This window comes from Tyto alba, unplaced genomic scaffold (assembly GCF_018691265.1).
Source record: "Tyto alba isolate M040663 unplaced genomic scaffold, T.alba_DEE_v4.0 Super-Scaffold_6, whole genome shotgun sequence".
Lineage (NCBI taxonomy): Eukaryota > Metazoa > Chordata > Aves > Strigiformes > Tytonidae > Tyto > Tyto alba.
Genome location: NW_024881327.1, coordinates 12,705,415 through 12,731,585, shown reverse-complemented (window position 1 = coordinate 12,731,585; position 26,171 = coordinate 12,705,415). Strand labels below are relative to the sequence as shown.

Here is a 26,171-nt window from a genome sequence, read left to right as displayed (position 1 = left end):
CCGTGAAGGATACAGACAATTACTCAGGCCTTAAGTGTTAATTTCCTGGAAACAGAATATCAAGAACCTATAAACAATGTGCAAGTTAGCAGAGATCATTTACCAAAAGGGCAAGGAAAACACATTAGGGCATTTTAGGTGTGTATGTGCTTGTTTATAGCAAGACCTAATTTGAACCCAACTTTTTGCTCCATAGGGTACTTATTAAGGCTTACAGCTAAACACTGCTTTACAGACACAGGCTTTAAAGAAAAAATAACTAAGTAAATACATCAATATGTGAAATATTAAGCTTAAAATATTAACTTTAAGGCAGGTTAGGGAAACCAGCAAAACAGTTCTTTACATGGTACAGAATCCTGCAGCTTGGAACACAGTGTTTTACACCACTGAATGATGAGATCCTCGGGGAACATGGAGAAAGAGGAGCATGGGCTCACAAGCAACAGCAACTGACTCCAACCTTCACATAAGAATTTGAACTTTAGTTAAACATGGGCTTTTTTTTTTCCCAACAAATGGAGTACGCTGGTAGCTTCCAAGGCAATTCTGTGTCTGTATTTTTCTGTAAAGCAGGAGAAATAATCTATAAAATTGTTCAATCTTTTTACCTAGACTCTATTTTTCATCATGCTAAACTGTTTTTCCCTAGAGGCTGACGCCCCAAACTTTCTAGACATTTAAATTTGTGGACAGGCTCCCAATAAGGGAGGTGCTCGAGGAGCTCCTACTAGTGGCCTTGCATACAGCCACAGTTTATTGCCTATTTCTGATCATCATTTGTGTAGTTACAGCTTTTCATTTTTTAAAGGTTACAGCACATCTGCACTGTTATATCTGTAACTAAACACCATCATCTTTTTTTTGCCTCTAACTTCCTGATCTATACCCATAAATCAAGAATTTAGGAGACACCAGGAGATAGACTTGAACTCAAATTAAAGACTCTCCCTTGTGAAAAGGAAGCCAAGCTTTTGAAAAAGCAGCTCTTAAATGTTAAGACAACTATTCTGGTAATTTGGGGTTTTTTTTTGAGCTCCAGTTAACACTCTTTAAATTAATTATTTTGAAGCCACTTCTTTGGACATACTGCTATTTGTTTATTTCCTCTAAATCTTGGAAGAAAAAATACATGAGATGTAAATTTTAACTTCTACTCTCTTGACCGCAGTACAAGTATTTTATTCTTTTTTACAGATTGTCATAGTTTCTGAATTCATCTGTTATTAATGTTCTTTATGAAATACAGATTTTTCTGCAAACAAAAATAACACATGGCATCAGCTGTGTCCATTGTAATATCTTGCATTTCTGGTTGATTAATTCTTAATGTACCGCAGATAATGGTTTCTCTCAGCTTAAGATGCCGTCTTTTCATTTAGTCTGTATCATTTCACTAGCTGCTAGGTAAAAAAATACAATAAAATGTTGTTTTAGCAAAATGTATGTTTTTTTAATAATAATTTTTAATAATAATCTAATCAGAGCGCAAGAAACTTATCTTGATTTTAAAATATATCCTTTCTCAGTGTATTTAAAAAAAGTTTGCCTGGTTTCATTATACAACATGCCCAAACTGTAACAGCAAGACTATTAGACTCATTCTAATAATGTAAAAACTGATACCTGCATGGACATGTTCTACTGCTAAATAATACTTTAAAAGAGATTTCAACTATCAGCTGCTCAAATATTTCTCTTTTCTGTCTCAAAAGTGCATTTATTTTTCCTGTATTTGGCATTTTTTGGTGCATTTTAATTAGAGCGTTCTCATTTTAACCTTTAGGTTACTACCTCGTATTTTTATACAGCACCAGGGAACTAATAGCAGAATCCAAACACCAAAGAGATTTTTTGTATGGTTGCCAAGGAGGTAGATACATCAATAGATTAATGACAACTATTATTTTAAATGCTGTGAATTCCACTGATTATATCATAAATTCAGATTTTAGGTTAACAACAAAGCAATGCCATGCAAACCCAAATTCAACTTTAGTCATTTGCTATATATTTCTTTGTCATTTTTTTAATACTTGGCATTGACTGAGTGATGAGCCTTTTATATAATGACTCTCCAATATCATCCCTCATTCTTGAATTTTGGATCTGACTTAAGAAAACTATATAAAGCAACTATTGTATGAGAGGAAACAATTTTCGTTTGCACTTCAAAGGAGGATACAGTATAATGATATAAGGATGGCAGATGATCTGTTATACAAGCAGCAAATGTCAAAAAACCTTACAAAGTTGGCCAAGTTGTACTGAGTTGGCACCTGTATAAATTTAGGCTAAGTTATGCGTTTTGTTTTGGGTTTTGTTTTTTTAAGAAAATCAGAAGTTCAATATATTGTTCTAAACCTTCCTTTCATTAGTCTGAACTTGGAAAAAAGGGGAGGCTGTCCTATTTCAAATGGAACAAGGACAAAATTAGATGTACTTTTCATCTAAGTAAGCAAATAAATAAGGAAAGAAGTGATATTTTAAATTAATATCTCTTTACAGATGAATTAGGAAAGGGGAACTGAAGAGGATCACCTTGACATATCAGGCAGAGACTCCAGTGGGAAGCAAGAGTATATACTGGACAACCAATACACATTGCCATTCAGTTTTGACTCATTATTTTAATATAAGCAACCTAGGCACGCACTTACTATTCACCACAGAGAGACCGCACCAGCAGTGAGAGACAGGGAAGGAAAGAATTTATTCACACGCTCCTGTAATAAGCACCAAAGGCAGCAATACCTTTTCTTATGGAAACATCTTAACTTTGGGCCAAGATGTATTTATCCTATACTGGACATGCCCTGTTTTCCAGTTCATGTCATGCCTTTACATCCTTCGTGACACTCAGAGGAGAGTGTTTCTTCCTCCTCCAAAATCCAACAGCAGTGAGCAGGGGGCAGAGCAGGAAAGGGTGGCCACTGCACACCCCCTGGAGGCCCCTGGACTGCCACTGCTCATGCCATGGTATACTTGTGCTATAAACCCTTCCCGAATTTCTCAGGACTTTCCAGAGGAGTAGCTGAAGGGAAGGCATAACTATACGAAGCTCCAAGACAAGTAAAAGGAGATCCCGAACTGCATAATCATTTGCTCCATTATATCTTCCTTAGGTTTCTTAGCTTCTGGGGAGGATAATGAAAAAGAGAAAATTGATAGGACAAGAAGTCAATTTTTAGCTTTCACAGAGGAAAAAAATCCATGAGTTTGAAGAAAGCAGGGTTAAGTCAATCTGTCCGTTGACTCTCACCTGTCTAAAAAGAAAATCTGGCAGCTTGGTTGCCAACCTGTACCAAAGAGGGTGGCATTTCACACCAGAGCTGCTGCTATTAATCAATTATCCATATTAAAATGTAGAATTATGCGAGATCCTAGGATTGATCTGTGATTTTAGGACCTGATCTAGCTGCTCAAGCTTAAAAGATAGTTATGCTATATGTGCTCATCTTCATGGTAGAGTGCATCGGGATTAAACACAGTGGAACAAGTGGAAAGCACTGGCCCAGGACCAGCCCTCTTCTAGGAAAAACAGGTGTTCATCTGAAAGTACCCTTTGAGTATGACCTTGTGGGTCCCCTGGTCTTCTCTTGTGCTATGATGGACAAACCTGCTGGATCTTTTTCCATAAACTGTTCTTTAAAAGAGTTTGGGTTTTTTTTTCATTCTTTCCTCAAATAAGGAGTTTTTCCAGACTTTGATGTCTCTGGCAACTAAAAACCTACTATCAACTTTTGCCCTCAACTTATCCATAGGCAATTTGAACTCATTTGTTCTTGTGCTAACCTTGTCCTCTAGCCCTTGACAGTGATGCATTTATTCACACTCTGTATAGATTTATATACAGAAAGCATATCCTCTTTCAGTCCTTGTTTTCATAGGCTAATCAAGCCAACCTTTTCAGTCTTTTCTCACACAAATCAGATTTTATGTGCACCCATTCTATTCTAATTTTAACAGATCTGGACACAATTGTGCACATTATTGCAGATGAAATCCAACCAATCCTTTGTATAGTAGCATTAATATTTTCACCTCCTGTATGGTAACTGTAGGCAGTAGAAAGTGTTTTGGGCTGTCCTTGAGTACACTATACTAATAGGGAAATGATGGCAGCCTTGGACATAGTAAGATGACCCTGAATGTTTTAACAAAGGAAAATGCTTGATTTAAAAACGTGGATTTAAAAAAAAAGAAAAAAAAAAAAAAAAGACATTTCTTTCATTTAAAAAGAGCAAACAAAAGAAATCTATGCTTACTGTACATGTGTGATTTAAGAATCATAGAAGAAATACAATTTTACTATCCTGGGCTTTTTAAGGTTATATTTACTATTGTGCAGAGGAAAAGAAGCAAGGAGAAACAGACAGAGGGAGAGTGTCAGAAATCCATTCTCACATTTTGTTAAGGCATATTTGATCATGACTACACTGAAATCTATGACTCCTGAAAATTTTAAATAAAGAATTGCACCATCTGCTTTAAGGCCCTGAAGAAATAGGAACGTTTATTTGGAGAATATTTCCTCAGCTGACTGCACTGATCACAAGAGATCTGTATTATTTGCAAAGGATTAATACAATGTACTATGCTTTAGCAAATTATGAATCCTTTCGTTTTATGGGAACAAACCCCCTCCTCCCACATACACATTTCCATTATGATACACAGTCTTCAAGCAAATTTGCTGTATTACATTAAATAGCAACTAATGGGACAATAAAAATTAAGGAACTCTTTCCAGGCATTATAGCATTTAAAGTGAGCAATTAAAATAACAGATGTTACCTCACAAAGCCTAAGCAGAAGCCTGATCACAAAACTAAAGGTGATATTTCCTTTTGTATTACTATACTCAGTAAGTGTGTTGTATCCCCTTGGCACAGTGATGGAAAAGAGAATTCCGGCTTATTTTGATATCTCAGTGCAGGGAATTATTTGATTCATATGTGAATTTTGCAAAACAATGCATTTTCACTGTAATAGATCATCTTAGAATTTCAAAGTAGGAGGCCAGAGAAGCAGTGTTACAGTTACTTAGTTGACAGTCTGATTTAGGCAATACAGACAAACACAGATGTCTAAGTTGTCACAAAAGATGCATACAAGCAACAAAAAGGGCAGAGCTCTGAGATCATTTCACAGTCATATGGAAGTACTGTGGTAAGCAATAGCTAATGGACAACCATATCAAATGGACTTGGATGTGAAGATAACTATTTTACATACTACGCAGGAAGGGTTCCCTACATCACTGCGTTTCCAAATCTTGCACTGCAGAAGTGGAGGAAAACTCATTACTGAACTGGGAAAATGTCACAATAAGCAAGTAATGCTATGCAACATTCATCATTCAGGAAATATTTAAATTTCTGTTTTAATTTGAACACATTGGTAAGTAAAAATAGGGCAAAACATGATTTTTTCCATATCATTATCTACAAATCTGATTTATTGCTAATCTGATTTTTATGTCCATAAAATATTGAGATTATTAGCGTTTTGAAATAAACAGATCTTGAGAGTAAGTGGGAATATGGATTTAGGTCCAGAAGCAGAGTAAGCCAAGATGGCATTACACATTTTCACCGTCATTAAAAATGACAGCAGGAATGACTGAATGAGATACAGAGATTTTAACAACTGTGGTTTACAGCACAGGTTGTCAGAATGAACTTAATCGTGGCTTCCACCCATTTCATATACAAGACTATAAAACTAAGACAGGATGATGTATGCTTCTCTGAATACATCATTCAGGTCTCCTAGTCCGCAGCCCAGAGAAAAAGTTCTGGAGTGGAGAAAGCAGCTGAGTGGTAACCACTTTGATCGCTCTACCATTTAATCTGCTGCAATGTTCAAACAACAGTGCTCAGAAAACAGGGGTTTTTTTCACAGAGACACTGATTTCTGAATAAAAAAACAAGCGAAAGCACATACACTAGGAATAGATACTCAGTTTTATTTTGTTATTTTAGAGTGGAGGAGCTGACACAGCTAAAAGCAAGCACCTTCTTTTGAACTTTCCAATTCAAATAACATTTCAAATGAAAAACCAGTGGCAGCGTGTAACTTGAGCAGCAAGCCAATATCTGGGTTCTGCCTAAGAAATTGTTGTCTAATCTGCTGATACAGAGGCCAATGGCGGGCTGCTTTAGATTTAGTTATCTCCTTTTGAAATAGTAAGCGTTAACTTTGAAGACTAGAGATGAACACTACTTCAAGATTTCACTCACTGCAAGTGAATTCTAGTTTAATCTGACAGGAAAAAGAAAACATATATAGTTCACGTGACCATCTGTATCTTAAAGCTTGGTTCTCAACCAGTGAGGCCCCACTCAGTGCTGGAAAACACACACATTACTGGTCAGGAACAATTCAGTGCCCAAACCAGTAATTTCTGCTATACCTGGGTTGTCTTCACAGCACTTTGAGGCATAATTTTATCCAAGGGAAAACTGGTTAAAATTCCAGTGGTTTAAACCACTAAGACAAAGTACAATCCCACTGCAATATTATATTTCAATATAACATTAAAAAAAAAAAAAAAGCTTTGGATTAAACTACCTACTAGCACACGGTGCTAATGAAAATTTAGTACTTAAATATGAAAACAGAAGTGCATGGTAAATCCAGAGAGTAGACCTGGAATTTACACACAACATCTCCAAGCAATCTTTTATCCTGAGAATATACAGGAGTTGCAAGATCTACATGTTAGGAGAGAGTTATCTCCCCAGGGAATTCAGAGGTTCTGGACGTAAACTGCTTTTCAAAAAACAAAAGAAAAATCTGATTGTTGTCAGATCTAAGACCAACTGCATTTTTCAGTGTTTTATAAGTGAATCTACTTCACACATTGACTTGTGATATTTTAGCTGACAAGTGTTCATGGAAGAATATCTCAATTTAACTAACTTTCTTTTTTCCCTTCATGAACATTCATATATGACCTGATCCAGAAGTCCATCAAAAAGTATCCCACTAATATCAATAGGTTTGGGTGTTAATCATGACTGAATTCTAGGGGAATTCTTAAAGGAAAGAGAAAGACGGGATTTTATTATTGTTATGTTTATCATCAAGAAAAATCATTAGAACATAAATGAAACACAAGCACTCCACTATGAAAGATTACACATGACAAAAGACCTTAAAAAGATCCTCTAAAACCAGTCAGCCCAAGTCAAATGTGAAATCTCCAGATACGCAGAAGGAAAGGGGGTTTTCACATTTTATTTTCCATTTATTCATTCAAGGATGTCTGTTTAAAATAGGCAAGACAAAACAGTGGCGTCCAAGAACTTGTCATTCTATTTTTATTAAGCAACATCCACACTCCCAGCATGCCTGAACTTTGTCGTAGCTACTGCTTCCTGTTGGCAAAGTCAAGATCAGCATGAATTTTGTCAGTAAGCCTGAAAACAGGATTCATGGTTCACAACAATGTTCACTTGACAGTTACCTCATTTATAATGATCCAGTGACAGTCAAAAGCAACCAAATTAGTCTCCACGACCTGAAATAGAGAACAAAGCAGCTATCAGTCAGTTTGCTTGTGAAAGCCAGAAAAAAAATTAAATGGATGCTCTCTGCAAATGACAGAAACAGAAGCACATGCTCTCGAAGACCTTTGTTATTCAGCTGAGGATAGAGAACCTTTAGCAAAATTCTGCAGAAGCATTTGTGTTATTATTTGTCTTGCTAATTAAACTTGGAAAATACATTTCATTGCCGGCATCACAGAAAAGAATATGTTTCAGTTGACTGAGGAGAAAATGAAATCGTTTTTGCCTTAATATTGTGTGTTGAGAGGGAGCGACAGAGAGGAAGGCAGAAAATGAATGTCAAGTAAGCCCTGTCAGATTTCTATGGCTTTTGCCTCTAAGGCCTCTCCTACCCCCGAAGCATGTGAATTAAAAAAACTGAAGAAAACCCAAACCAAAAAAAACACCACACCACAAATGCTGGGGTTCACAGATATGCAAAGAGCAGGGTAGAAAGGGTTCTCTTGATAAAGAGGGCTGTCACAGGGATGATGAATGATGGCCTGTCCTAGGCACCATGCACAGAGGGCCTCTAATCCTCCTCCCATGCATCTTCTCCTTTCCTTTGCTGAAAATTATTCCAGGAGCTGCCTCCATGGTGGACTGAAAATGCACTTCCTAACTCATCTTTCACTCAGCCCCATTCCTTGTCTCCCTGAATCCACTACACTTCAGTGGTGAGTCACGTTTGATTCACCTTTGCAGTGAAAACAAAGAGGGAAAAAATACTTTTGGTCTGCTTTCATTAGCTGGGAAAAAAATCATTGACAGGAGGGAGGCCAGAAACAAAGTATAGAAAAGGCTGGACACCGTTAAAGTTTTCTTTTTCTAAATGGAATTCAATTAGCGTTGACACTGAAATAGTTTTAAAACCAAATTCATCCCTTTTTATTCGAATAATCACCATGCTCATCTTGACTCACAATTAAAAACTACTGGATACTTAAAACCGTGTTGAATCCCAGAAAAAAAACAGACAAAAATTGAAACAAGGCTTGGAACTTACAATGTTTTAATGATCAAGTAGATGACTACTACTGGGCTATTTCTTGGACCATTGCACAACAGTCATGTTTGGCTTTTAATGATGACCAACACAAATAGTGGTTGCTGAGGATGACTGCAATTTATACTGTGCCATGTCCAAAGGAGAACAATTTAATCGGCCACAAATCTTAAGAGCAGCAAGAGACCCCATACTGATAACCTTCATTATTAATTCAAAGGCTATGAGAATTGGGGTCACTGCTTATTTACTAGAATGATAGGCAAGATTGGAAATTCTGATCTGGAGAGACTAGGGGTGAGGGGGAGGGGAGGGAATTGAGAGCAGCAGTATATGAACTAACTTATTTGAAACTCTCACAGCACCAGTAAGAAATGAGGGGACATAAAAGCCATAGCTGCTAATGTACTCCTGAAAAATTTCAATATTATTAGCAGTAGGAATCAGGGTCCTCACTTTATGTGGAATTTAGACTCACTAGTCTTTCTCTGTGGTGACAGCGGTATATTTTGTCGTGTTGCTTTGACATTTTCTTGCATTCTCCACAGTAGACACCCACACAGTACATATCAAAGAATGGGACAGAAATTGAATAACTAAGTGATGGGAGACATCACAACAGGCCCATCCAGGATGCTTGAACTGGAGCATGACTTTTCTAATAAGATCTCTCATATCAAACCAGTTGGAAGACAAACACGTCCAGGAACAGAGAAAGGTTAAAAAAAAAAATGGACATAATAGTAACAGAGTTCTCAAGGTAGTATTTGCTCCTTATATAAAGTTCCCAAGCATAGAAAGTTTATTACATTTACAACATAAGCAATGCCATTTAAATTTTCTGAAAGACAAAACAAATCAACACCGTAGTGAAGCAGAAACAATTCTGCTAGTCAATCTACATACTTTCCTGCTGCTGCTGAAAGCAAGAAGAATTAAAAAAAAAAAAAAAAAGCAGCACATCTGACATTCTGACATATTTTCTGGTTTCTTGTCAGGTTCCTGGCAACCTTGTCACTCTTAACTTTGTGCTCCAGGATGTCCCACCAGGAATGTCTGCCCTTGCCCTAACTATTCTGCTCAAGATGAGGTCTCCTGAGGTTCCTGTGGCTCCGAGGCAGCTTGCCAGAGGGACGCCCTCTGAGTCAAGGTTCCCAGTGGTGTTAGGAATGACAATGATAATTATGTTGCACAAAGGGCTCCTAAGCTCTTTCTCTGCTTCAAAATGGCAGTCAACTGAAACTACAGAATGAAGGAATCCCCAAAATGAAAATTCACATTTTCTGTTCAGTTTTTAATAACACAGTAAAAGTGAGGTTGATCACTGACTGTGTCTGAAGCTTTGGCTGATCAGGTTTTTAATGAACTTTATCTTCCATTAAAAAACTTTGGTTTCAGATCATTTAGTTTCTCTATAAATACTTGGTTCTGTGTAGCTACTTTGCCCATGCTCTCAAATTTCAATTAGACAAGGCCTGTTCAACAGAGTATGGTTTTAAGTGTCACAGTTTTTATTATGTACAGCTCACAGACCACTTAAGCCAGACTCGGGTAGAGACTTACTGGTCTCACAAGTCACTCTTATTATTTCCAACAGCTCAGGCTACCTGTGACAGATTTATTCACAACTTGCATATAATAAAATGAAATATATCAATTTTTTAGTTAGAGTTGAAACTCCTCAGCAGAAAGATCATGTTTTATCCATTAAAGTTTATGCATTCATGAATCTACTTAATATTGAAGCCATTTTCAAAACGCATATGTCAAATTGAGATGAACTTGTAATGTACTCAGAGACATTCAAACTAATATATTCTAAGTTTAGATGGGCTACGAATAGACCCTGATTTAGGAATTTACTTTCCCTTTCAGTCTGTCACAAGCTGCTTTTTGGCATTTTCATTAGCCTATCCAACTAAAGCTTGTTTTAGTATTGACAGTAGTTGCTTAAAAAGATTACTGCTGATGTCCTGAGAAAGTTGATAGACTTTTTTTTTTTTTTTTTTTTTTTTTTTACATTTCATTTGGTTTGATGAAATATAGATTTACATCTAAACTTCTAAACTGGGACTCTGCATTAGACTGGGGTTTCAAGGCCATCCTTTCATCTTTGGTTTGTTCAGTCTTATGTGTTGAAATCCTAGTCCCACTGATACCACTCACTGAAGAGCTGTTGTCACAAACTGTTTGTAAAAAAAAAAAAAAAAAACAAAAACAAACCGTTCATAAAGAGGATGGTTCAAAAAACTTGAGTGGGATGCCCTGTGGGCGAAAGGCAGAACGAGCTCTGCAGACATAAGGTGATGGGTTGTTCCTCTCTCTCTCCCTTCTGTTTCCCAGAGACAAAACTTGCCTAACTGTGCTGGGGGCAAGCCAGAGAAAATTAGGATCTTCCGTAACAATCTATATAAAGGCGTAAGAAAGTCTATGTAAAGAAAACACCCCACCTGTGTTTTTGTCAACCCACCACCTATGGACCAAGCTCACAACTCTACAACAACGCAGGATCCAAGGATGGTGATTCCCCTTTTTACATCCTCTAATTTTCTCTTTTCTCTTTCCGCTCTTTCTCTCTTCTTCTTCTTACACATACTCAAGTATATAAGTTTTGTATGAATTGTGATAGGTTGTTAGGAAAATAGTCCCATCACCAAAGTGCCTTTATTCATTCACTGAAGGTTATCAGTTTATTGTTGCCAAATTTTCTCCGTTCACTCACTAAAACTATCAGTTAATAAAGTTACAAACAAAATTGTTCCTGAGTCACTGTCGTGACTCGACCTGCCCTGCAGCTCTGCCAAGCAGAGACCAGTTTTTCCACCAGCATGTATGCTCTTGGGGAATTCAAAAGATTCACCCCGCCTCGTAACCCACCGCATGGGACGAGACAGCTGTCCACTTATGCCGCATCTCAGTCCCTCACCTCTGAACATCTCTTCTCCCAGTATGGCCTGTACTGTCCATTTAACTCTATAGCTGGGCAGTGCACATTCTGACTATGTCCGTACGAACTGAAGGGCACTATACTATTATCATCAGCTGCAATACGCTTCCAATGTTTTCCAATTATTGTGCTTCTTAGGTTTTTCAGTGTAAAAGAATGCATAGGCACATGCACTATTTTGCAGAAAATAAATAAGTACAGTATGTGTAAACCTTCAGTTTTGATGTTTGAAGGAAAAGGTTGTTCAACCCTCAAGTTTTCTTCAAACACCAACGGTAATCATATGCCTAATTTCAGTCAGGAGATTCTCTTGATCAGCAGTCATTAAGCACAAGTTTACAAGTTTGAGATTATAATAAATCAGTTCAAGAAAATCCCCCAAAAAACTAAAGCCAGTAACACAACCTACATCCAATTATCTGTCAGTAAAACAGTCATTACTTTGACACAGCAAGCCTTTACAGTCATGACATAATGTTCCACAGCACCCTTGTCTATCTACTGAGTTTGCTGTTTTGTTTACTTAAAAAAGCTTCTGCATTTTCACTTGGATGGGTTGATAACAAATAATTAAAGTAAAAAACAAAAACAAAAAACAAACAAACAAAAATAAACAACAAAATAATATGGCTGTCTGTTTAAAATTGATCATAACCTAAAAGCACATATAACACAGCTTTAATAGAAACATATAATGCAGTTGAGTAGAGGGCTTCTATGACTAATACATTCAGAAAGCTAAACCACGTATTTTTTATCTGAGTGATGATCTTTTTCTGGTTGAAACTCACATCTGCATGCATATCAAATGAGCTGGCATGAACTTGTGTTCTGTGCCAGGGAAGAATGAATGTACAAAAATAATGCTTGCAAAGGCATAAGGGCAGTAATGAAAAAGAAATCTGATATCCTGTATATTAGAAGCAATAAGACAATATGATGTGGGTGTGTAGGAGGCAAGGGCTTCAAGACCTGAAGCATCTGAATACAATATAAGTTTCAGATTCATCTACCAGCTCTGCTGGCTCTGTGACAGGAAGCAGCGCTGTGCACTCCTGAATGGCAAGGGACAGATTGGAAATTTCCATACAAGACAGAAGGCAGGTGAACGTATTGGTTATGCAGCTCACCTCTCACGCTAAAACTGAGAAAAACTAGAGTGTGCATTCATAATGAGGGCTGAACACCAAAATCCTACACAGATATTAAATGGAGGAGAGCTGATCCTTACCAAAACAAAGAAAACCAGGCACATAATTTGACAAATTCCCTTTTCACACTTCTTGTAGGGGAAATCATACAAGAATTCAGCTGTGGGTTACTGAACACACAAATCTATACTCAGTGCAGAAAGCTCTCTAAAGCTAAGCATAGATGCTAGCTGGGAGAATATTAGGAGACAGTACTGTATATGCCTACCCTGTTCTTAACTGCTCCCTCATGCATTCGCTTATGACCACCTTTGGAGATGAGACACTAAAACAGTCTTTGGTCTAACCCAAGGTGGCTGCTTCTGTGCTTCCGAATATATTTTGCTTTCTTAAGTGCGATGGATCATACTAGCAGTAGCTAAAAGAAGCAGAAACATTAATTCTGTAACAACTGTTGTGCAGTTCAGACCGATCTTATTTACTGAAAGGGTATATCTTTGAAGTAATGCTAAAAAAAAGCATTTTGTGCTACTGAGATGGCATTTCTGCTGTGCCACTGAGTACCTTCGCTGTGCAGGAACATACATAAGCTGATGAACTCCTGTACGAACTGGGAAGATGCATCCTTGGAGTCTAATGCCCATAGCAACTCACACTTCCCTGTCTCACCCAATTAAATCGGTGTCAGAGAACAAGCAGAGGACAGCCAATACAGCAAACAACTTCAGAGAATGATTTTTCAGAATTTAGCACTTTTTCATCTATAAGCTGTTAGCATTCAGTTACTTTTAATGCCATAACACATAATTTTCCAGTACTAAGAATCAAAGCAGCAATTTAGCAGGCCAGTTCTGATATAGACTTCATGAAATTGTGGAAAAGCTGAAAAAGAAAATCACTCTCTACCTACTCAACCACTGCTCAGACTGAGAGTTCACACCAGAGTATTTGAAAACATTGTGTCACTAGTTGTGTAAATCCTGCAGCATAGGATATAGGCTGTCGAGTACGCAGTACCATTCACACAGAGTCATAGAAATCCACAGCAATATATGTAAAAGATCCTTCTTAACATCTTTGTAAGTTTAGAATACATTAATGCCAAACTCTAGCAGTTCTCCTAACACCCCATTAAAATAAATCAAGCTTTTGCTTCATGAGGAAGGTGTTCCACTTAGTCAAACACAGATGCTATTGAACCAATGAAGAAGAACGTGGATGAAGCAGAAAATAATTTTCTTTTTCTAACGAATTCAACTACACACCGAGGGACATTTTGCAGAGAGAAGAAAAATGCTGTCAAGAAGACAAGTGATGAGCAAGGACAAACCATCTGTCATTGGCAGTTTCTCCACAACTTCTGAATCTTTGGAAGAGCCTGACAATTTATCACAACTATTTCTATTGTTTATGCTCAAACCTTCAAATGGGCTAAATGCAAAACAATCAAAAGCAAATAAAGGAGTAGTCACCATGCAAGCTTTTTGCATGTGCAATAATAAGCAAGAAAGCAAAATTGCTTCCCAACAAAAAATGCACGTTATTCAATGGAAAATGACATAAAAGGTTCTCTGAATCTTTTCTTCCTTGTAGATATGGGCCCCCAAATGTGGGCCAAAACTACAAGATACAGATCAGAACTCTTACAAAGGAAACCCAGGCAAACAGTTCTGGATCTTCAAAATTCACTTCCACACATATCCAACAAATTGAACAAGTCTTGCAAACACCTAATGAGCAGTAATGTCGCATGTATGAAAAGATCTATACAGAACCTGACCATCTCAAGTAACTCCTGTTGGAAACCTAGGGCAGAGCTCCTGGGCTCCAGTTTTACCTTTGTTACAGTTGGGACTGCTCTATGACAAGTCTCCCAGGTGCCATGATTCATTTCTCAAAATGTTGAAGAAAAGCATCTTCAACTAGAGCGGGCCTTCCTGTTAATTTTCTGTTCCACAAAGAGCTGTGGTGGTGACTGTGAATCTCTTTCTGCTAGACCACCAATGAGAAAACCACATTTTCCATTTGATTTTTCACAAAAGCCAACAGATGGCATTGCATAATCCCTTGTTTTGGAAATGGCTGGTATTGAAATAATTTACAAAGTGATTTAGAAAGTTAGTTTTCCCAAGAGCTGATGTGGGACACAAACTCCCTGCTAACCTTCTTCCAAACATCCTCTGTCTACAATATGTCCCATTTGTGTGGTCTTGTAATCTGAACTGCACTCTTCCAGCTGGAAGACTGGTAAATTGCTTTTGTCTGATACCACTAGATTTGCTGCCCGTGCCTTTTCATAGACCCAACTCTTGGAGTCACCACTGATGTTTTGTAGATTAATATATGCATTGACCTTTCTCTCAAAGGGACATAGCAATTTGCTGATCACTAAGGTAAGATAAAAAACAGGCTTCCTGTACATATATGTGAGACAGAAAGCACCACCCAAGCCTCCCAAAAGAAAAACAAAAGAAAACAAAAAACAACCACCAAACAAATAGAAGAAGTGAGAGGCCATTTCTTAACCTTTTCTTTAACTGAAGAAATATGATCTGATTAGTTTGGGCATGTAGAACAGTCTGCTGTATTATAGATGGCTCCTCAAGCAGTGGTATGCAAAGCAAAATATGGAAGTTAAAGACTATCAAACAGGTAATATACAGGTAGTACTAAGAGAGTGAGGTGGTAAACTGAAGACTGCCTTAACTGATCTGAAGTTTGAAAAGGTAAATGCATGAAGTTGTACTATATAGTATGTTGTACTATGTTAAACACTGCAGGACTTGTGTGTGGAAATCCTGAGGTTGGCTCCAAGGTTTTTTTTTGTCATTTTTTTGTTTGTTTGTTTGCTTTTTTTTTTTTTTTTTTTTGTTATTGTTTTGTTTGTTTTTTGCTTTTTTTTTTCCTCCCCCCCCCCCCCCCTTCTTCTAGCTGCTAGTTCATTAAACCACCACCATTTTACCAGGCACTCTGTACCATTTCTTCCTGCTGGTGCCACAGCAAGACCTTTTCTGTGTCTCTGCTCTTAGCTTTTGAGCTTCTCAGTAGGGAAATCAGTTGCTGATTTATAAAGCTCATTCTTGCACACCAGAAACTGAAGCTCATAAAAATCTCTCCTCACCGAAGGCAATATTTTTGGAATCTAATTTTAATCTCTACCCATTTCCACTCTTGAGAGGGAAAAAACCCACACATGGCAATACTGAATTTTATTCTTGTGGAGCATCATCTCTTTCTGGGATTCCTTCTCCTCAATTCCTTCTAAGCAAAAAAAAGAATACATTGAGTGAAACCTGATAGAGAAATCCCTAGGCCACTAGTCATCTAGTTAAAAAGGATTAAAAAGCAAGCTTCTACAGTGCTTGGGGGTAGAAAGATGTCGTCTAGTCTTCTCCTAAGGACAGGTGAGATGACTGACATGGCTTTGCTTGTCTCATTAAAGCACTATTCTTTGAAAAAGAAAGTAGCAGTTGATCACTTTCCCCCTTTTTTTCAGATTTATTTCACAAAATGATACTTCTAAGACAAAATAATTGGGGTTGGTCCAATAAAGAATTAGTTCTATATAGACTTGGCTTGCCATTCTAATTGTATTTGAAATAAGCCAAACTCCAGGGAAGATTTCATCTTTCTTGCCCTAAGATTTTAAGAGATGGAGGCAGTTCAGTAGAGGAATCAGCCCCGTGCTAAAGAAAATAAGTCAACAGCTACGTGTTCAATGGAAGTAAATAAACACAGCATTAATACTTCAGTGAATATAACCATCAGCTTGTATTGAGAACACAAAGTAAAAATGCATTCTGTCTGGTAGAAATGGCGATTTAAAATTTTTCAGTTCCTTCATCATTGAGAAAAGCTAATTATGTATTTATTTTATAAGAATCTAAAACCATGCATCCCCCCCCTGAGAGCCTGTAGACTATAAATTTAAAACAATATCTATAAGTAATTTAAACACCTTTCATTTTAGGGTTTATTTTAGTCTTACAGCTGGATTTTGTGTTTCCAAATTTATGTTTTGATTTATATTGTGATTATCTTTGTGAAAAGTGTTTCTAATACCTACTCTGAAAGAAATAAAACACAACATCAAAACCAACGAAAACCACAGATCTGTTCTGAAACTTCTTGAGTTCAACTCAGAACCATGAGCACATTACACTAGCTGCACTGGAAGACAGTTGCTAGAAAGTAGAAGAATAGTATTCTCAATGAACAATGATGTATCTCCGACTTAGAAACTGCTTATTTCAAAGTAACAAAGTGATTCAAACCCCCACGTAAATTCAGAAATTCAGATTTGTTACTGTTTTACAATTGCCTGTACCTTCCTTTCTTGTTACGAATTTCTTATAATCTCTTTTATACATAACTAGATTTTGTTCACAGTGATAGTACTAAATTGATGCCTGAAGATCTCTTCTTCTTTATCTGTTTGGGTTTTGTTTGTTTGTTTGTCAAAAGCTGTTTTCCATGTGGAAATCTGAAATCTAAGCAGAAAACGTGAGTACTTGGGCTGAACGTAGACTTTGAATCAAACTGGTTGTCGTCACCTTTGAAGGTGAACAATCAAACATAAGAAGTCTAAATATATGCTCAAGTCTCAAAATTTCCTCCTCCCTATGGATTAAGAGCTGGAATCAGAGATTTCTCCCAACTGTGTCTTTTGTTTTAAACACTTCACCACCCCCCACAATCGAACACATTCAAAAGCTACCCTTTCAGTGAACTCGCTCTAGTCTGAAGACTGCTGACAAGTCCTCCAATATACAGGAAATAATTGCCTTGCTGATTTTGACATCTTTGTAACTGACTTCACAAAGGCCAGAATTTCTCCACACCAGGGAAACCTGGGGATTAATGAAGCTTTTTCATAGATTTAAATTTATTCTACCTGTACATGTAAGTTATTTTTCTAAGCAGAATGAAAAGTTCCATTCGTACTTTTAACCCTTTTCAGACTTCATAGGTAGCAGCAGGTTTATGCCAAGCCTTACTGCTATGAAGAAACCTTTCAACCTGTTAACATGACATGAGAATCTCAGAAAAACAGCCATTAACTCTAGGCTTTAACTTGTAGAGGCAAAAGGAATGTCAGTTTGACAACAGATCATTCTTAATGTATGCTTTAGGTAATTAGGCTGCTAGTGAAGAGAACTTTGGAGGCTGCAGAAAAAAATACAGATGATAAAAAGGTATCTGTCATAATTTCAACATATGCTCTTTTGGGAGCTCCTATACAAATATGCAAATTCATATTGACTATCTCTTTAAACCTATTGACAATATGGAAACATATACATAATGTTTCTAATTGGGAATAATGATAAAGTAATAACTTTATCTGGTTAAACAGTTAAAGTGAACAGTTAAGACTGAAGAAAAATACACTTGTGAGGCACAAGATCCCTTCCAGATATGCATTAACAGGGGTTAACTGCACTCAGCAAAAGGACCAATTCAAATAAAACTTGTAAAGGAATCATGTAAGTGTAGCATTTTAAATAACCTTGCCCTTCTCATCCATATCTGATTTTATACCTGAGTAATTCCACAGACTGCAGTGCTGTTACTCTTGCTTTACACCCATTTAAATGAGAAGAATAGTTAATTAGGATGGAAACTACTCTCAGAAAGAGGGTGAAAAACATGGGGCTTCAGGAAGACCTTGAAGGAAGGAAGTGAACGGCAATACAAGAAACAGGGTGACTGATTTAGGAAGCTATTTGGTAGTTTGAACAAGTACTTTTAGTTTGTCACTGTTTCAAAGCAAGCAAACAAAAATCCCAATTACAAAATACCAGTTTTCTTAATAGCAGCAGATTTCCATAAAAAAACTTCCTGTCCTGTCCAGGTACTAGCAACCCAAAATAATAAAAAAAATAAAAATACCGATTAAATTTAAAATAGTCAATTTGAGCTGATTTTTTTCAATTGTCTTCTGATACCAGGTGTGAGTGCTGTTGTTTTTAAAGGTTTGAAAGAATTAAGTGTGAGAACTATTAAACATATAGACTGAATTTATATCTTCAAACTGAAAATGCAAGACTTAGTTAATATATTTTTTTTTTTCCAAGAGTATCAAGGGAATATTTTAGGGCTAGATCCTCTGAATGGCTCAGCATCCCTAAATTAGCCAAATTTTCCTCAACAAAATGTAAGTTGAGTGCCTTGAAAATCCAGCCCTGATTATGCTGGCAGCATGTTGTGTATTTTATCAGTGATAAGGAAATGTGGTTTCAACTCCTTCTGCATCCATTAGCAAACTGAAGATCTAGTCTGACTGAACAACAGGGAAAATGTTAAACACTACAGAATATTACGGTGCTGCTTTTTTTTCTTCTTCACTGTCTGCCTTAAAAGCATTTGTTGTCAAGCATCAGATCGACGTTACTGAAACAGAAAATATTTCATTTTCCTATCACAGGCATTATTAACGAAGGTCACCACTCAAGTGACAAAATATCACTAAAGTCATCAGCTCTTTTTGCTCTTCAGCTTTACGGTGGTGCCTCTCCTGGCATTTCACATACCTGTAGAGAACAACAGTGGCAGAGGTTCAAGTGAGACAGCCTGCATTTCTGACTTGCACATAAACTTAGCATTCAGCTCCTCTCCAAGTACACTGAATGAAAGCATTTTTTTCTAGTAATAGGAGTCCAAGAATCAAGAGCAGTTCAATAGAGTTCTAACTGGCTGCGGGCTTGAAGCTCCCTATGAAAAAGATCCTCTCAAAAGCACACATACCAAGACAAAATCTATTCTAAACATATTGAAAATATTCTGACTAGCAAATTGCAATATCAAATGTGAAGCCCATCAGCCATTTGTTTCTGTGCCTCACAACTAATAAAATGGTTCAGTCTTACTAAGGGTCCAAAGGCATTGCAAGCCCAGATGACCTGCACAAGGAGTCACTGAGTCTTAAAGAGCGTATGGGTCAAAACGGCAGCCTTTTTCATAATGGGTGTAAATTTTCCTAATAAAGTACGTCTACATTTTGGGAATTTCTGCTGTTACTCTACTTTCAGCCAGTCAACTACATGAACCTAAGCCATAATTTAAAGATTTGTAATATTACCATAACTTATTTATGTTGAGCAATATTTGTCCTAACATCAACCATGCAACACAGTTCAAATTCAGCTTCTCCCCAAAAAACTGCTGCCCATAAATCTCTTTGCATACCTTAATTCTGAAATCCTTCATATATATCATTGAAAGTTGTTAACAAAATAAGGTTTGAGGTGAATACAAAGTACTCTGTGTATTACCATGTTCCTATAGCTGCTAATTGTTAAGTTCACAGAAATACAATTTAGCAGAAACTGACACAGGTTAAATTATATTCCAACCTAGAAAGAAAGAAAATATGTACATTTATTTCATCATTGTTTGAGGTTGGTTTAAAAGCTGGTTCTACACAGTAATTGCATCTGGATCCAAAGTGTCCAAACAGCATCTATTTTTTTGAAGGACAGACACTGGGGATACAAACATGACAGAACTGCAGGCCCACGCACACCTAAAATACAGCTGTGGCTGGGACACCAACCCAGCTCTAATACGGGACAGATCCTAACAAATTGAAAACAACTTTATTAGTAGAAGAATAGCACAACTGGCCAATATGCGTTCATTTACAGAAGAAGATGAAACTTTCTAGCTGTCAAGTATGGGTAGATATTTTAGAACACTTCTGGTTTAAGGTATTACAGAAAAACAGAAAACTATCATCATTTAACATACACGGTGTAATTTGAGCCATTCGGTACAGTTCTTTAATAATTTATAGGGATTAAGTTGCTAAGAATTGTTTCTCAAATTTTCATTGTGGAACAGTTGCCCATTTCTTTTGGCTTGCTGAACACAGAGGTTTAAATTAGATCCTTGCTATCGTATTTCAAAAATAAATTTGAAAGCTTTGACGGAGAAAGGTAAGAAGAGTGGGAGAACTTTAAGAGGATTTGAACTTCCAGAAAAGGAAAACCAACATGCACTTTGTTAAAAATACAATTAGTTCTGCATTTTAAGTTTGTGAAAGCAATGATAAACTTCGCAAAATGAACTATAAAGAAAAATTAAGATATTTTTGACTTTTGCAAAAAGAAGTATTGAAGACTATTCTAGTCACAGCCTGAATTCCAACTGTATTTTTTCATGGAAAAGGAGCTATACCCCTAATTTTTAATTGCTTTTTTTAGTGTTTAGATCGATAAACATCAGTAACTTGACTCATACTTATGGTAACAGTCCTTCTGAAGTCAGTGTAATTACTTAGTTGATGAAATTACTCATGTAAGGAAAATAATTCATATGTATAAGAGATTACCGGCACTGGTATCTTGATGTAAATTATGAAAGACAAATTACAGAATGTCATAATTTTTTTAAAATCACATTTCCTTTTCCCACAGGTAGTCAAACATTTTCTTTACCTTTAAGCACTGCATTTTCGTAGCATTCTTTCAATCATCCTTTTTGACTAACCTGAACCAGAACAGTGATATATCTCTCCTGTTCCAACTATTAATATTATGGGCATATGGTCTTTGCTTTTGGACAGTGATAGAAGCAAACTGACAGAACCAATAGCCAGGCAATCCTTGAAGTGATACATGAACTTTACACAAGAATGATCAACAAGATAGAGCACTATTCTCTCCAGACTGATTGATAGGAAAACTAAGTTGGCTATAAGGCTGTATCTTCAGCTGGGAGCAAGTACATCAGAAGTCCTCTGTGGGCCTCCAAGCATAAAGAGTGCAAAGATGAGCCAGTCAGTAGAATAAAAATAAAGAAAATGGAAGAAAAGCAGAAAGAAAGAAACCACAGTGATCTAGGAAGGTCATTATTTGGTCTATTATGCAGGAAGTAGGAGAAATACACATTTGTCATGAAGAAATAAATTACAGTGAAGTTTGCTGTTCACCTAAGCAAAATTCTGAATGTGGGAGCATAGTTATGGGTCACCTCAAGCCCAATTAAATCCCAAATTACCCAAGGCAGACCTGGTGGAGGGCCCAATAGCTCTGTGAAAAATGTCAGGCAACTTCCTGAGCCATTTACCAAAGCTAAGTCAGGGACAGGGTGAGGGAAAGCCCTTCCCATGTCCTTCATCCCTTCCCTGTAAAGGAACCTCACCTGCCAGCAAGAAAGGACTGTCATCACTGCACACTGCTGTGCAATTAAACATAACTGCTCAGACACTGCTACCTAACTGCAACTGAACACATCTCTAGAGCTGCTTTTGGGGGTACGCTGTCTTCTCTCTATGTGCTTTATATATGGCACTGCCTACTCTGACCACGGGCATTTATGTTCCTGTCAGCTCCAGACCTCTGCCTGGAGTCACCATGCTTTGTCATCTGCCAATGCCACATTTGATATCCACCACTGAAGCACCATCAGAATAAAGAAGATTTCAGAAGCAGAGGAAGATTGCAACAGCAGAGCTTTTGCTGGGTATTTTATTGCTTTTTCTGGGTATTCCCTTGCTCTGTTTTTTCAGCCTTTTTGGCTGTTGGTCCCCTACTGAACAAGAGGCCTTCTCCTTGGCTGTCACAAGAGCAGCCAGGGAAACTGTGACATGTTTGTTCCTACTTCTTGCCACTTTGATAGATAGTGCCTTCATACCACAACTTTTTCTGGTACTTTTTCTTATGCTCATACTAAGCATCTTGTCTAGAGGAGTCAAGAGGATTATTAAAAAAAATAAAAAAAGAGATAAAATTAAAAGTAAAATCCTTTCTGCAATCAACCAGAAACTTGGAAAAGAGAAAGGAAGGAACTTCGTATAGACATGCATTAAATTTAATGAGACACAGATATGGATTAAAGCTCAGTGAGAGAAACAAAAGCTCTATGGAATCATGAGAAATTCACGTTCAGATCGTATTTTGCACTGGCATCCTGGACAACTGCAAGGTTCTGCACATGGGTCAGGGAAATCCCAAGCACAAATACAGGCTGAGCAATGAGTGGGTTGAGAGCAGCCCTGAGGAGAAAGACTTGGGGGTGTTGGTTGATGAGAAGCTCAACATGACCTGGCAATGTACATTTGCACCCCAGAAAGCCAACCATATCCTGGGCTGCATCAAGAGAAGTGTGACAAGAAAGTTGAGGGAGGTGATTCTTCCCTTTACACCACTCTTGTGAGACCCCACCTGGAGTACTGTGTCCAGATCTGGGGCCCCCAGCATAAGAAGGACATGGATCTGTTGGAGTGGGTCCAGAGGAGGGACACGACAATGATCAGGGGGCTGGAGCAGCTCCCCTGTGAGGCCAGGCTGAGAGTTGGGGTTGTTCAGCCTGGAGAAGAAAAGGCTCCGGGGAGACCTTATAGGGGCATTCCAGGGCTTAAAGGGGGCTACAGGGAAAGGTGGGGAGGGACTTTGTACAAGGACATGTAGTGATAGGACAAGGGGTAATGGTTTTAAACTGAAAGAAGGTGGATTTAGCTTAGATATAATGAAGTTCTTCACTGTGCGGGTGGTGAGGCACTGGCCCAGGGTGCCCAGAGCAGCTGTGGCTGCCCCCTCCCTGGAAGGGTTCAAGGCCAGGCTGGACGGGGCTGGGAGCACCCTGGGCTGGGGGAAGGGGGCCCTGCCCGTGGCAGGGGGGCCAAAACTCAATGATCTTTAAGATCCCTTCCAACCCAAACCATTCTGTGATTCTATGATTACTGCAATTTCTAATGCTTGCAACACAGGCTACAAAATACAGCTCTCTGACAATATAGCGTTGTGCTGACTAAACAAAAGCTTGTTTTCATCTTGTCCTACAATACAGTTTGTGTATACATATATGCACACACCATACATTTATTCCTGTATTTCAGTTACCATGTCTTGCCCTAAATGCTGTCATCTTTTTTTGAGAGATCAGAAATGTATCTTTGTACATGAGAAAATGTCCTTTACATGAGTTATAATTCAGCCTCTAAATTTATTTCCCAAACCAGCCATTTTCCAGGTTCCCAGAACACATAAAATTTTCCTCAAACATCTTAGAAAATTTCTTCTACTGAAAAAGATTTCAACTTTGATCCATGACCCTCTGCACACCATAACATGTCTCCAAAATGGAAGAGGTACCATCAAAATTGCTTATTGTGTGTCTATTTCACTCTCTCCTGGGCAAAAGAAGATAAAAGCAGAGCAGTCTTGTATTTCTGTCAAAATACGACTCTTCCTGAATGTATGTTTCAATAGCCCATAAAGGACTTTTTTTATAGATATTTATGGCAATAAAAAATATTTTTATCACTATTGTTCTGCACTTGTATGATGTCTAACAATGTCATCCTGGCACATGACTGTGCAATAACTAAAAAAAATTTGATACCTTCTCTAGCAAGAAGTTATCACTGTTATTATAATTATTCTATGACATTTTAAGAAAGGACTATAATTTATGCCTTTACTTTGAGAAAAAAATGAAAGAAAAAACTTGGAATTAAATATGCAATACCATATCTCCCAACCCCCAAATCAAATCTGATCTTAGAGTAGCTAGGATTAGAGGTATCATGACAAGAACTTGTGCTTTGGTTCAATACGAGGAGGGATACATGGAATAGAATGAAAAGACATACTCCTTCACCTAATGCAACTAAAATAAAGGTTGATGACTTGGAGTATTTCATACTGTAAGCACAAAACATCTTTTTGGATGCAGCAGGCATTTCATTACATTCCAGGAGCGACTCCATTTGTAGTATACACTTCTACATGCACCAAGGCTCCCCCATAGCTACCCACAGGTGTGTTTCACTTGTTTAAAGGACATTTAAAGTACAAATATACTTGGCATCACCTAGCTGAAAAAAAGTGCATGGACTGCCTCCTTTAGAGGTCTCTCAGGCTTTGTTCAATTTGTGGATGTATGCTTCCTGAAGCCCTATGGTATATTTTTGCAAATGCATACATATTCAGGGAGATGGAGACACTGAAAACATTATGCTAGGTTAATCAGGCCTGTAAGTTAAAGTGCCTACAAGTACAAATACTGCAGCTGCATTTTTTTTCCTGCTTTTTCTCTGGTCCTAGGGACAAGCGGAAAACACAGGAAGGTGCCACACCATGCTCTCACATACTGAGTGAGCCCGTATTTCATGTGCAACAAGATCCCATCTGTTGCGCTTGAGACAGGGCGGTGTTTTGCAGATATGTAGGCATGGTGAACACGCACCAGACCTCCTGCATATTAGCATGGGTGCTCTTTCGCACCGGGGCATGCAGCCAGGGTTTTACACCCCCTACAAGAGTCACAATTCATTACTGAGACACTCAAAAAGGCTCTAAGTAGGGGGTGCTAGTTCCTCTCTGCTCTCTTCAGATTCTGTCACATTATCCCCTTACTGATCAGAACACTTATAAATGGGAAAGAGGAGGGAGGATGTACGGTTGTACCTTCCTGTCCAGGGGTAGATAATATTGAAAGGAATAATTGTGAAATGTGCTACAGCAGCTACATGGAACATAATGTAACAGGGAATGGGTTTTATTAATTTTTAATGCAATTTTGTCCTCAGTGAGATTCCAGTCCTAGACTCAGTTGTAAAACACATTACTACAAATAGATGATACTAATGGTGAGGCAAAAATGCAAGACTGAATTTTCTGAAACCAGTCTCCTGCTTTGGAAAGCAAGCAAGAAGGTATTGCCTACCAGCTACATGAGCAAAGCAGGAGAATTCTCAGCTGTATTCACATGACCAAAGGTAATATCCAGTTTCCCACCACTGCTGCAGATGAGCTGGTGGGTGCAAGTGAGCACTGAAACAGCTTCCAAACCTTATTAATGCTGACTGAACACTGCCTGAGGCCTGTCTACGTTAGAGTGTGTGTTGGTGCTAGTATGAATGCACCTACAGAAGTACTAAATCAGATAATAAAGCCACCAACGTTGATGTAATTGTAACACTTTTCTCTATATTCTAGTCTGGAAAGATTCCTTTATCATCTCAACCACATCAATTATCAGGAATTTTACCATCTCTGCTGTGTATGCATGGAGGAACCCTGAAGGAAACCATAAGAAAAAGAACAAGGATGAAAATGAACATGGAATCATCACACTGCCTCTGGATTAAATGTACACACTAATAAACCCCTGATAGCTGTTCTGTATAAGCGCCATTGAAATATTATTACTCAGTATCTATAGTAAGTGCCACTAACTACAGATATGAAAGAATACAGCCAAAAAACTGTATCTGATTTGAAAAATGTGACCTATAAAATAAAGCAAAAATGATACTCTCCCTAAAGGGAAGGGAAAGTCAGGGAAATTATGTGGATATTGAATTGCAAGAACACTGAGCATCAGACAACAAAAAACCTCAGAGAAGAATCATTTGCAATTTACACCTATGTGGCTTATCTGACATTGTGTTTCCATCTCATGAAGGGAACACAAATCTTTCAAAGTTTGCACCTTCTTTTTTAACCCTCTACCTTCATCTCTGCTCTAAATGTCGATATAAAATCAATAGAAAAAGGGTATGT

General features: G+C 37.7%; 1 protein-coding gene across 3 annotated transcripts in view; it reads right to left on the bottom strand.

The window, feature by feature from the left end:
• Positions 1–26,171, bottom strand: part of GRID2 (glutamate ionotropic receptor delta type subunit 2) — a 746,686-nt gene that overhangs the window by 231,896 nt on the left and 488,619 nt on the right. For all 3 annotated transcript variants that reach the window (XM_032999394.2, XM_032999395.2, XM_032999396.2), the window contains one exon: positions 7,475–7,528. In XM_032999394.2, coding sequence (XP_032855285.2) covers positions 7,475–7,528 — 54 coding nt within the window. The remainder of the gene's footprint in view (positions 1–7,474; positions 7,529–26,171) is intronic.